This window comes from Cornus florida, unplaced genomic scaffold (assembly GCF_030987335.1).
Source record: "Cornus florida cultivar Cherokee Brave unplaced genomic scaffold, ASM3098733v1 CherokeeBrave_3.0.0_Hap2_Chr03, whole genome shotgun sequence".
NCBI lineage: Eukaryota > Viridiplantae > Streptophyta > Magnoliopsida > Cornales > Cornaceae > Cornus > Cornus florida.
Genome location: NW_026775573.1, coordinates 35,804,166 through 35,817,848, shown reverse-complemented (window position 1 = coordinate 35,817,848; position 13,683 = coordinate 35,804,166). Strand labels below are relative to the sequence as shown.

The 13,683-nt window shown below is 37.0% G+C and overlaps 2 protein-coding genes across 2 annotated transcripts in view; one reads left to right on the top strand and one right to left on the bottom strand.

Moving 5' to 3' along the window:
• Positions 1-456: 456 nt before the first annotated feature.
• Positions 457-1,749, top strand: LOC132301439 (uncharacterized). Its single transcript, XM_059798689.1, has one exon. It carries the CDS (start codon positions 457-459, stop codon positions 1,747-1,749), a length of 1,293 nt encoding a protein of 430 aa, XP_059654672.1.
• A 1,986-nt stretch (positions 1,750-3,735) lies between these two features.
• LOC132300267 (transcription initiation factor TFIID subunit 1) overlaps positions 3,736-13,683 on the bottom strand; it is a 56,766-nt gene continuing 46,818 nt past the window's right edge. Inside the window, exons 16-23 of the mRNA XM_059797285.1 lie at positions 11,045-11,251; positions 10,414-10,620; positions 7,379-7,865; positions 6,656-6,858; positions 6,380-6,499; positions 6,041-6,097; positions 4,943-5,953; positions 3,736-4,413 (exon numbers count right to left, since the gene is read on the bottom strand). Coding sequence (XP_059653268.1) covers positions 4,051-4,413; positions 4,943-5,953; positions 6,041-6,097; positions 6,380-6,499; positions 6,656-6,858; positions 7,379-7,865; positions 10,414-10,620; positions 11,045-11,251 — 2,655 coding nt within the window. The 3' untranslated portion in view covers positions 3,736-4,050. The remainder of the gene's footprint in view (positions 4,414-4,942; positions 5,954-6,040; positions 6,098-6,379; positions 6,500-6,655; positions 6,859-7,378; positions 7,866-10,413; positions 10,621-11,044; positions 11,252-13,683) is intronic.

Below are 13,683 nucleotides of genomic sequence, written 5' to 3'. Positions count from 1 at the left end.
TTATATATCACCACACATAACCACTTTCATTCTCTATCTTCTCGTTTCACACGCCTCCTCTCTCGTCTCTCTCTAACCCTCATGGTGGTTCGGTTAAAGATGATGATCCGTTACGAATCAAAATATGGGTAGTCTCAGAAACCGCCATTGATTCATCCTTTGAGTAGGTTAGAGAAGGCAAGCATGGAAGTTGAGAGAGTGAGGCAGTTGATGCTCCTCTGGTGTAGAATCAGAAGCAACCGTGTAGCTCTCGTGGGTGGAAATCACACCTCTTCAAGGTTTTGCACTCGCTAAGTCAATTTCTCTCTCCTCTATTGGCTTTTTTCTCTCTCAAATTACTCTCGTTTTTTCAAGTTTTTGTCATTTGGGTATTACCCAGATCTGCAAATCAAGCATTTCTAGTGTTACATAGAAACAAATTGAAGCAAAATTGAACGCTTTCAATTGAGAAATATCATGGATTTGGCTTCCGGGTATGGAGCCAAAAATGAAATCAGACCAAAGAAATTGAAATTCAATGAGATGGGTTTGAATCACAATGCCATTTTGGTGATTAGGCTTCCTGATTGGGGAATGTTGCGAGTGATTTCTCGTTCTCTGTTTCTGTTCACTGTTATTGTGGCATTTCTGTGCATTAGATCTATAATGGTCATGAATGGCAATTCAATTGAATTAATTTCTTCCCATGAATCTGTTGTTGGGTCTGATATGATGATGGATTCTGAATTGATGATGATGGGTTCTGAATTGTTGCCTTCGATTTTTCGAGATTTGGCTGACGAAGGCCTTGTCAAAAGTGGCCATGAGGCCCTCATTTTGAGTTCTGGCATTGGTGATTTGAATCAACACTCGCAGTTATTGAATGCCATTGGGGTTGATTTGGTCCTTGTATCTGATCTAGACCGCCAGAACTCGATTGCAGATGAGTCATTTGATTTGGTAATCACATCAACCTTTCATAAATTTATCGATCGAGTTCTCAAAATTGGAGGCATTGTAGTGATGCAATTGAGCGACGATCCATTGAATGTTTTCGAAGAAAAATTTAAGTATAAGATTGTGTATATTCGAAGATTCAGTTCGACCATGGTGGCAATGAGGAAGATGGGTTCCACGAATGATAACTCTGTCAACTTTCCGGTGAGGCGCCGGCTTTGTGGGGTCATACCGGAGACGAAGAAAGCGGCATTGGAGGGTTTAGAGGATGTGTTGTTTGAGCCGCCACAGCCACGAGGACGAGCATTGGCCAAATCGAGTTATGAGAAGATCAAGTTCTTGCCCAACTTGTTGGGGGACTCACTCGAAGGTTACAGGCGTCGAATCTTGATTACGGACGAGAATGGCGAGAACAATGGTGTCGTTGATTGGTTCTACGAGAATTATCCGAAGAAGGATCAGTATTTCGAGATTTACAATTTGAAGGTTGATGTTTACAATGCAGAGATGTTGGAGGAAGGGATTTTGAGCATTGATGAGCAGGCCGTGGTTGGCGGGATTTCGGATTGGATGAGGAAGAATGTGAGGGAGGAGGACTATGTTGTGATGAAGGCAGAGTCACATGTGGTGGAGGAGATGATGAGGGAGAAGACAATATGTTTGGTGGATGAGTTGTTCTTGGAATGCAAGAATCAGTGGGAATGGGAAGATGATGGGGAGGGGAATAAGAGGAAGAGGGCTTATTGGGAGTGTTTGGCTTTGTATGGAAGGTTGAGAGATGAAGGGGTTGCTGTGCACCAATGGTGGGGTTGATTGAGAAGAGAGAGAAGACACTGGTAGCTGAGGTCTCTCAAGTCTCAACCTTTGATGTTCTATGTTATGTAATAGAGTGTGGTTTATGTTTCAGTCTGTGTCTGTTGGTATTTGTTACTATTTTCCTCTCCCTTTTGTGTCTGTTGGTATTTGTTACTATTTTCCTCTCCCTTTTGGCTATGGGGTGTGTGTGTTAAATAAAGTTGGGAGAAGGAAAGATGTTGATGTGTGTTGAAAATGTATGTGTTTTTTTACCCTTTTTCTGATGGTGTCAATCTTTGTCAACTATTTATAATCAATGGACCTGTTACTACTATATTCCAAGTCTTCTGCATTTGATTCTCTTTTACTTTTTAATAATGTATGAAAATAGACTAGTGCATCATTTTCTTTGAACCAGAACTCAATTTTTATATAGCTTTTACCTGTTTTATTTAGATTTTTCAATTCTAAATTGCCTCAGATGTTGACATAAAGCTATGTTTGGCAATATCCCAATCTGCCTCTTAGATTTTGACCTAAACTTTTTTTAATTTTTTAGATTTTGACTTAGTTCTATGTTTGGCATCACTGAATCGACACTTTGAGTTTGGAATTAGAATAATTTTAATATAAAATTTGAATTAAATTGCTTCCAATTCCAAATCAAATGCACTGAGTCAGTGCTTCAAACATAAAATAAACTTTTTTGAGTTTGGGATTAGAATAATTTTAATATAAAATTTGAATTAAAGTGCTTCCAATTCCAAATCAAATACACGGAGTCAGTGCTTCAAACATAACATAAAACTTTTTTTAATTCTAAATCTAAAGCACCAATTTGTGCTGCCAAACCATGACTAATAAATTTTGTGACTAATTTTTTATATATGAAAATGGACTGATTGATGCATGTCGGTTAATATTACAATATATTAAGAATGATGTTTTGGCCAACGATCTCACTCAAAGAAACTACACAACCCACACTTTGTATGCCTTTGTTTGCCCTCACCCCCAAAAAATGAAATAAAATAAATAAAAAAGTAAAAATAAAATAAAATAATGTACTCTCTATCTCTCTTTTAAGACTTTTGTCGTTTTGTATCAAATAATTGAGAGTCTGAGGCCAGCAAATAATTGAGAGCATGAGGCCAGCAAAGAGACATGTACTAACTAGAGTGGGAAAAGAAAATCATGATACGAAACACTTAACACAAGTGGTGGGCATCTGGGTTGCTTTCTGACAGAATAATGTTTATATTAGCTGACTATACAAATAACTAAAACACTAAAATTGACTGATTGATGAATGTCGTATAATATTATACTAATATATTAAGAATGATGTATTGGAAGATCTCTCTCAAAGAACTACATACCCCAATATTTGTTTGCCCCACCCCAAAAAATAAAATAAAATAAAATAAAATAAAAAATAATGTTCTCTCTCTCTCTCTCTTAAAACTTTTGTTGTTTTGTATCAAATAATTGAGAGCATGAGGCGAGCAAAGAGACGTACTAGAGTGGGAAAAGAAAATCATGATACTAAACACTAACACAAGTGATGGGCATCTTGGTTTTCTCTAAGTTGCTTTCTCACAGATTAATGTTATATTAGCTGACTACACAAATAACTAAAACACTAAAATTGAATTTATTCGTGATGCCATTTGTTTTCCTTATTCTATTTAGTTGATTAAATCTTTGGGCCTTTAATAATCACATAAAATATAACTTTCCTTTAATAAAGTGTCTGAACGAAATAATCTATTCATTAAGTTCAAACTGAAGCGAACAGTGTATTTTCGTCTACCCCTTCCTCTTTTCAGTTTGGTTTTCTTTTTGCGTTAACAGAAAATATGGATCAAATACACAAACAATACACAAATTTTACTATGATTGACTTATGGTTACTTTCACGGGTTATAGAAGGGAGTTTAGAATAAATAAATACTACCGTACTTGGTGCATAATATAGGGTAATGGAATTGCAAATCCACCATGTTCCTTCAATCTGCTGACGTCAAATTGCTCATGAATTGAGCTAGTGGGCTCTAAGATATAGAGCTACTAATGTAGTTTGGTACATTTGGCAACACTTGATACATTTGGAACTTATATGTTACAAATTAACCGGAATGTACATATATACAGAAAGATGGGATGCAACTAAATGTTCTCAAATATGGAAAATTTCATCCAACGAGCTAAAACCAAAGCCATTTCCCATCCATCAAAACCCCAAGAGAAGAAAAACAAAAAGGTTTCAACAATCTAGGGTTTTAAAAATAGAAATAGAAAAAATCTTAATTTAACAATCTAAATTTCCCCACTTTCGATACCGGCTTCGGCTTCTGCCAATACCTCATCATTCTCACTTATCAAGTAGTCACAAAGCTCTAAAAGCTGATCTGCTAGTGGAGGAATACCCGGGTTGCGCCCATCGTTGTACCTGTGAGCATTGTATGTAATTTGCCACACATCATGCCGGAACTCCTCTCGGCTCTTGTATTCCATCTTCCTCACCTTCTCCCTGATTGTGGACAGATCCATAGGGCGTTTTATAATGTCTAGGTAGTCAGGTGCTTCCTTTTTGGACACTGGTTTTAAGAAAAGGTAGGACACCTCATGCCTGTCCTTGAGGGTCTCCACAATGGTCTCTAAAACATTAGACAAACCAACCTGTAATTTAATTAAAATATTAATATCATACAAAAGGAAAATTATTCTGCACTAAACAAGTAAATGCATAGTTAATTAGTATAGACGAGAAAATCATCCCTACAACATAGAAGTTGCTCAAACGCAATCCATAATACTGGTGAAAGCAGTCCGGAACCTTTTTGGTGACTGTTATGACAACCTAATTTCGATTCTGTGCCATCTTATAACATTAAAATAGATCTTTTAAGCTTCTTGCAGAAGCAAGATGCATAACTGCTTTTATAATCACTTCATCGAAGGATATCTTCAAAAAGAGTTGGCAAACTAAACCATGACCGGTATGTATATTATAATTTTTTACGATGATCAATTCCTTCGTATTCCTTCCACTAAACTTCCCTATTTAGCAAAAGATCAGATGAAAAACGAAAAAGAATGAAAATTGTCCCAAGTGATCAATTTGTAGCATTTGTCCATCTAAATCACCCAAAACCAGAATGAAAAGTAAAGGGAATAGAGATATGACATTGAAATAACCAGCAATTACCTCTCCCCCTCTACGGCGCTTTGTGGGTGGAGCATACTCTGCACCATACCTTCCCAACTCAATTACTGGTCTCCTCTTCAGATTTCGATCTCTTTCTGGCATCCTTCTGTCATTTCTTCTTGGCCGCAAGTCATCATAATAATCATCTCTTATTTCAGGCACTTTCTTCTTCTTTTTCTTCTTATTTGCCTTCTGACGTTCTTCTTCCTCCCTCTCTCTTCTTATGTCTTCTTCATATTTTCTTAATGCAGCTAACCTTTCTTGTTCTTCTTCTATTCTCTTTTGTTCTTCATAAAGCCTTCTGGCTCTCTCTTCTCTCTGTCTCTCCGCGATTCTCCTCTTCTCCTCCTCTTCCCACAATCGTTTACCCTCTCTGACTTTCTGCTTTGCTCCCTCGAGAACTAAATGTTTGCTCTCCCGCTCTCTATGCTTCTCATAACCTGACAATTCTATAATTTTCTTCGTCTTCCTGTAATCAAGATCAGTGCTACCTTCCTGACTGACCTGGTCCTGATTGATCTCCTTTGGTCTTCTGATTATGATTTTCTTGCGAGGCTGGTTTCTTTCTGTCTCCATCGGTGGTCTTATCACAATAGACGGCTTGTGAGATTCAACCTGGACATCTTCGGGCTTCATCTTGTTGGAAAATATTATTTTATTAACTTTAACGGAAGACTTGTTCCCAATTTCAGCATCCGATGTTATTGGTCGGTCAGAGCTCTGTGAGGCAGAAGGAGCGTGTTTATCAGGTAGCTTATCAGTGGAACCACATTTGACCTTCAGAATTTTTGCCTTTGAACTGGACTTATCATCTTCAGGAGCTTCCACAACAGCAATTTTTGTTGCACTTTTTGCTATAAGCTTCTTTGTCATAGTTTTCTGCTGGGGCTGAGCCAAGGAATCTGAAGCATTAGATCTCATAGATGCCTTATCCGGATCTGTGCTTTCAACTGGTGTTTCTGGATCTTCTCCATACTTTGGGCAATTCTTGTTGGTCCTCATGTGGCCAAGCTGATATATCAGAAATTAAACAATCATAATGAAATTTCTAACATTTTTATCAAACAAGGGAAAAGTTCCAACATTTAAGCTACACACCTGACCACAAGCTCCACAAACAAAACTCTCTCTTGCAGATTTCTTTTCCTTGATAATCTGGATTCAGATAGAGTTATTAAATTGGTTCTAAGACGTAGAAATTTTAGAAAAAAAAAAATTGAACTTCCGCATAATTAACACTGAATTTGTAACATTGACAGAGGAGAAGCAAAAGAAGTCAACTCAGCATCTGGTGCAATATATATATTACACTTGTATACATGCAACACAACAGAAGAATGAAATAAATGAGATCACTGGTAAAGTTGCTGAATACACAAGATTGATCAGGTCTAATGAATTAATTGTATAACATGCATTTCAGAGAGATAAATTTACCTTTATTCCATCCCCCAATATTTTAACTTTCTTGTTGAGTAAACCCATGCGTGCGGTGTCATTCTTTTTTATCGGTTTTACCTTTCCAGAGAAGTTTTTTTTGGAACTAAACCTTTCCTCCTGCCACCAAAAAATAGCAATCTTATTCTACTTTCAATGAATGAAAAATCGACTCCATGGCTTGATGTCACGTCTATATCAAATTGAAACACGTCAATCCAAAACAAGGTGCAAAAAGTACGGTAGATAAACAAAGCTAAGAGAACTCATCCTTACCTTCTTTGGGTCTCGAAAAATATTCTCTTTTGATGTATATGATCCATCAGGTGGGGCCATAGTAGTAGTATTCTTGACAATTGTATTAGTTTTCTTGACCTGCTCTCCATTCTCAAAGAAATTTGACTGCGAGCCTGGAGTTAATCCCATTTCCTCCCCTGCAGGTCTTGTCTTCTTCTTCTTCCTCCTCTCAACCTCTTCATCTGCAAAGTAATATCGAGGTCAACTATATAACATGATATGTGAAAGATTTGTTTCTGTTATTATGTTCACAAGACAAACCCTGGGCAGCTCTCAAATAAGCACTGATATTTTGTTCACAATATATTACAGAGGTAATTAAAATTGATGTTAACATACACCTTCCAGAGCATGAAAAGCACCAAAGTTCCACATTCTTCATCATGGTCGAGATGTTTGCACCCATTCAATAGGATATGCTCTACTTTCATACATTCCTTCCATTTTATATATTCTCAGTTTACCACTCATAATTCATAACAAATATAGCTAAAACCAAAGGTAAAAGAATATATATATACATTATATATCTCCATATATGATTTGAACTGAAGATAAAAATTCAGAAAGCTCATTCAAGGTGTAATCATCTGTAATTGTGGAAAGACAGCTTCTTATTTTTATAAATACTCTTCAACCAGTAGCTTACCACCAATGACGGTATTGTATATCAAGAAACCAGATAAGCAATTAAGTTCTTACCATCCATAAGCATCCTGCACAATTCAGCTGCTTCAGCTGCCTCATCTTCAATTTCCTCTTCCACCAGAGCTTGGGATGGGTGCCTTCTCATTTTAAACCCCCTCACACCATCTGCTTTGTCATGCTTGGTTTCATAGTTACTCTCTTCCCCTTCTTCACATTCTTCTGCATCCAGCAGATTTTCTAGGTCCCCAGCAAAGGAATCCAGGTCACTATTTGCTTCTGAATCGCTATCATTTTCACCACCATCAACAGCAGAAAGACTTTGAACTTGTCGATCCCAAATTTCTTGGCATTTTTCTCTTGTCTGCTGCTGAAGCTGCAGAAAGGACATTCGCTGACCACGCGCATACTTGCTGATTGTTGTTGGATCAACCTTGACCCCAACTGCAGCTTGCTCACTCGATAGTTTGCGAATCGTTGCAATTCGATGCCACCTAGTCTTTTTTGCAATCTCTTCCTCCGGAACATTGAATTTAAGGAGAACCTGAGAATATGAGAACACACTAGCGCTTAAAAATATGAAGAATTTTAGTCAAACACCACCTTCTGGACTAACAAAGATATTGTCAAAAACTACTAGTCAGATGGACAAGTCTTTCGCAAAACAAGGATAACATCTGCAAATAGAATGATTCTTTTAATCCACCTATGATCTTGTAGGGAGGGGGTGGACAAAAGTCAGCTGTTAAAGTATAGGTGACGGATTTGTTAAACAGAGGATAAGATTACCAAAGAAGCTTTAAAAGGAGCTAAAATACTACAACCTTACTTGAAGTATGTTACAATTACAGGTGCATCCCATCTTGCTTGTGATTGTGCAGAGACCTGTCTTAATTCAGGGTTTTGGGTAGCAAAATCCCCTTATATTATGTTTGATCTACTAATGGCAAGAAAGTATGTTGATATCAGTGTCAGTTTTACAAAATGATTTTAGAAGCCTACACCATTCCTAAGTGTGTGTGTGTGTGTGTAATATATATTAAAACAATAAATATGTTCCAAAAAAGTGAACAAAATGATGATTATACCCTTAATTTTTATTAATCTCTCTCTGACAAACCACCTCTATCGCTACCCCCTAGACCACCATGCTGCAACGTTGCCCCCAATTCCATTTTCATACCAATTTTCCTCCTATTCTCTCTATTACTATTGACCCAATAGCCCAATTACAAACGAGAACTGTGCATAACTCCATCACCATGTCTAGCAAAGCCATTAATTGCAACTTGCAAACACCATCTCCAACAAAAACAAGAACTGTTGAACTATTTGAGGCCCCTCTCTTTCAATCCCTCCAGTTCAAGCACAAATTTCTGCCATGAACACCAACAAACCTTGAGCTTTTATACAACATAATCCTCAAACACAGCACTCCAGGGAGAAGTGAGCATCACCTCCTCTGCCCTCACTTCACTTACTATTTTTCCCCTCATTACCTTTTTATGGTTCCCTTAATATCGCAAGCACCTACCACCAGAAATCACCGTACACCTCAGACTTGCCTCTATAGTTCAGTGAGTTCACGCAATACGAAAACACCAAGCTGCTCCTACCCTTCACTCACTAAACCCCCAAGCTCAGACCCATTACTACAATCACGGTGTCACCAAACTCAAAAAAAAACATTGCAAACACTCCTCATTTAATGTTCAGTACCACAAACTGCAACACACTCTAAATCTCAGCCTCTCAATTTTTATATTATCATTTCCAACTTCAATCATTTTATTTCGTAACCTAAAGCATTCCTAAAATTAGCATCTAATTTCTTGATTATAGCATAAATTGAGAACAGATTCAACCACTAATCAGATTCTCAAGGTCCTCTCCATTGTACTTAGAAGAAAAAAAAAAAAGGGTATTCTCCATCAGTGCGGACACAATTTGTACCTGTAGATATAGACACCTAAGAACACACAACCTGAATACCATCTCGCTATTAATTAATGTTTGCTTCCAAAAAATTTCTGCAAAATATATTTGAGATGTGATTTGATTGTTATTTATTTTTTTATGTTATTCGGTATTTTAGCATGCCTAATTTTGTGGCAGTTCTGGACCAAATTTACATATAGTTCTCTACTCATTTTATAGAAGACATTTGATTGACCTAGGCAGCATCATTTTTGTACCAAGCTATTAACTAATTATTGTTGAATTATTAAATGTTTCAGTAGATTATTGGACATTAATATATCAAGAAATCTCAGCCGTCATCTACTATATAAGCATGTGGCAACTCAAAAGAAGGTTGACTCTAGTTGGAAATCTGTATTGGTAATGCAACCCAAAAGAATATTTTTAAGCTACTCTTCCTACACTAATACTCTTCCTATCTTGGCTCTTCCTACTCAAAAGTATTCATATTTCAAGAAATTTGGATTTATAAATGGACTAGGATCTTCTATGTCGAAATTCTCTAAGTTATCTTGACTAATAAAAATAAAAATTCTCTAAGTATCTTGAGCGATGGACAAATTTGATTTTGCGATTAGGTAATGGCTACAGTGGTGTAGAGAGAGAACTAGAAAAGAGATAAGGGAAGCCATTTAGTAACGGTATCTTGGTAAATTGTTCCCTTCAAAACAATATGGTATTGATGTGGTCTGATATAAGCCACTGATTTGAAGAATAAGACACTGTCCAATCCTTTGAATCCATTTGTTGACACATATTGTGAAGTTCACAATAATTGGTAGAAATAGATTGCATATGTAGAAAATTAGTTTTTAGAATAATAAAACACAGAGACTTTGCCCAGAACATTTGTAAAGCTGTGACCATTTGGCACACACTTGGTTCTGAACAATTAATGGAAGCTTTCCCTTTAGCTATTAATACTGCAAATTTTAACCAATTCTCTACCAAAGGAACCTAAGAAATAGTTTCTAGAGCTTATATAAGTATTCAAGTTACAGAACATTTTTATGTAGAGATTATTTGGAATTAGGCTGATCAAACTGAAATAGAAATTAATTATAACACGAGTTTTTATTATCCTCTCTATGGATGGTGAAAGACAGACATACCTCTCGTGCAGCTTCCATGCTCAATCTACGTAGATCAGCATCTGTTCCGGTTACAGTTGAACCTCCTCGAGGAACAGCTGCTTTTTTCTTCGTCATCACATTAGACACTGGTGCCTTTGGAGCAGTACGGACATAGCTGAAACCCAGGCCCCGTCCAGATGGATCACCAACACCAGTGATTTCCAGACGTTCAATATTTTCTCTATCCTGAAGAAACAAAACGAAACGAAGCTCAGAATAGAAGTGTATGGACTGAAAAGTAAGATATAACTGTCCTAGCATCATGCTTCAGAAATGTGACCGACAAGTTTATGGGGGAATGACAAAGTGAGTCATTATAAATGATCCTGAATATTGCAATAACTGAAATAAAAAGATTGATAGAGAATCAGAACTTCTAAAGGTTCAAATAAAAGCTCAAATTTAGCAGTGAAGCTAGAATTTCAGTCTCCTGACAGGATTTTGGGCAATTTGGCAATAGCCTAAGTGCGTTGACTGCTTTCAAAGCAAGGAGTTCTGCAGTATTAAAACTCCCTCAACAACATTGCCATACAATTCTCCAACAAATATTTTCCCAACCACCAAATAATCATGCAAAACAATACATATTAATCAGATTGAACTACTTTACCTGGTTTGTACAAGCAACAAAATTGCTGCTCAAGTTCCATGGAGTTATCTGCAGTTCCCTTTCAATGTGTGATGCAGCAGCTAAAGCAATTGCTTCATCTGGAAGCTGATTCATTGCAGACGAAAGGCCATTGGGATGAGTCAGCTTTGTAATTCCTAACCGCTTGAGCCGGTACTGGCCAGCTTGCATGCTTTCATAGGCACAGACCTAGGCCATAAAAATTAGAATTAAAACAATTAAATAATAAGAATGTGGAAAGCATCAGAAAACAAGGAAAACATGATACTAAGAGATTTACATGACTTTTTAACAAAATGGAATTTTTATTCATATCTGTAATTACCAACCATGAGAAAAGCAAGACAAGAAAGGATGAGACAGCCATGATATACGTTATAGAATGTTGAACAGTTAAACAAACAACGTATACATGAAATGAGCATGACTGAGCTGAGAATGATAAGAGGGTGTATAACGGATAAAATTAGAAATTTAACAGATACTTGATGCTGTTGAAGTAGCACCCACTGGAAATAAAATGAGAGAAAATCAATTAAGTGATTTGGCCGTGTGCAACAAAGACCAATAACTGCACTGGACCACCGACGAAGGGTGATTTGGTCAACACTGAGATTTGAAAGTAATGCTAAGGTAATAAAAGCCAAAACTAAGGGTAACAATAGGGGACAAAGAAGACTAAAACTTATGTGGGTTGAGATATAAATGGAAGATGTGATAGCATGTGGTTTGATTGAGGCTTCCTAGTTAAGACAATGTAACTTTCAGTTCTTACATATATGCAATTTCACCTAAAGAGTTTCTAGCTCGTCAACTTCTTTCTTTCTCTAACCTGCTTTCATTCATCTAAATTTCTCTCTACCTCTAAGGCTATGCCCAACAAGATTTTAAAATAATGCCCAAATCCAGAGATTGGTAAACCAAAAGGCATGTTGATTATGCCAAGAAAAAGTAAATTTTCACACAATACAGCTGTTATCACATGAGCTGATATGAAGTGCCACATATGCAGACACCACACAATATTTGAACATAATGAACCACATGTAGTCAACCACATCATACATACTCTCTTACACATATAACATTATGCTTTACCATACACATCCTTGAATTAAAATTTACCACATGATCTGAAGAGATATATAAACTAGCAAATAACAAAGCAGATCCACAATCAAAACTGTGCGAGACCAAGATGATACTGGTCGAACAGTGTGTGAGGCTGGGATACTGATCATGCGGTCAAACTTTGTGCAAGAGTGACAAGACCATGATCTTTATTTTATGGACAAACTTTGTGCACATTCGAACAACTTATGGTGCACCTATCATTGAGCAGAGCTACCTCATATCAGCGGTATAAGGTGAGTGAATGATGGAAATCATTAATGGTACCTTAGTCAAGATTATGGCAGTCAATGGTGCCTTGGTAAGTATCTAGTCAAAGTCTATTTAGTAAGGGCCCGTTTGGCATGCAATGTGTTTTAGGCGTTATGTTTTTGGTCAATACCAAAACAACCGTTTTGTTGTAGGAGTGTTTTGGGAAGAAATCGGAACCATATTTGGTAACGAAAATATCTTTTGGGAAATTTGGAAATTTGCTTTAGTTCTTCCACTACAATACCAGAACACACAATATCACCAATTTGGTGATATGAGTTTAGGCCAAAAAATCTGATATGTTATGAATTATTCCAAACCAATATCAGTCGTCCCAAACAATATATGGACCCAAATTTGAATACCAATATCAGAAAAACAATATCATAGCGCGGGCCCTAAGTAATTATAATATGGGAATCTGAAATTGTTATGGGAATAGTAGAAGTCATTATTAATGTTTTGTGGGTATTTTGAAAGTCAGTCTAGGAAAAGTAAGTGTCATTAATTCTTGCCTTATAAAAGGGACAGCCCTCTTATCAGTTGTATTCAAGTCTTTATCAATATATTTTGAGTTATTTTCAGAGTAAAAACAGTTCTTCAGGCTTTTCCCAGATTTCCCTATAGAAATCTAGGCTCCGACGGTGATCGGAGTATCTTTGGTCTTGCTTACTGTTGTAGGAAGACTTGTGTCATTTTCCATTTGCTTCAGTGAACCTTGGGAAATTGTGTATGACCCCAACCACTAAGGTACATGTATTAGAAGCTATGCGATCCCTTGCACCTATCTGGAGGGTTGTGCACTCTTCCAGTTACAAGGAATATGGAGTTCGATGGATAGGATATGATACTGGATGAGTTGTGTCCAGATTAGTTTATGACTTAAGGGTTAGCCAACAGAATTTAATATTATTAGTCTAAGTTGGATCATGACTTAGTGATAAGCAAGTTCAATTACAGATATGTTGAACGCCCCTATCAACCTGCGGGGGAATTTAAGAGGATGCCCTTCTATCGTCAGACAGAGAGCAGGTGTGGGATATTACATTGTATATTGGCAAATTTCAGCGTCAAAACAAGTCAAATCAAGTTGTAATTTTCGGTTTGATTTTCAAGAGTCGAAGATCGGATGTGGAATTGAAGATGGATCACGTTTTACACATTGATGCACTCCGTGATGATGAGAAAAATACTTTAGAGAGGCAAGTGTGTGTGTAAGGACACTAGTGAGTTTTGAG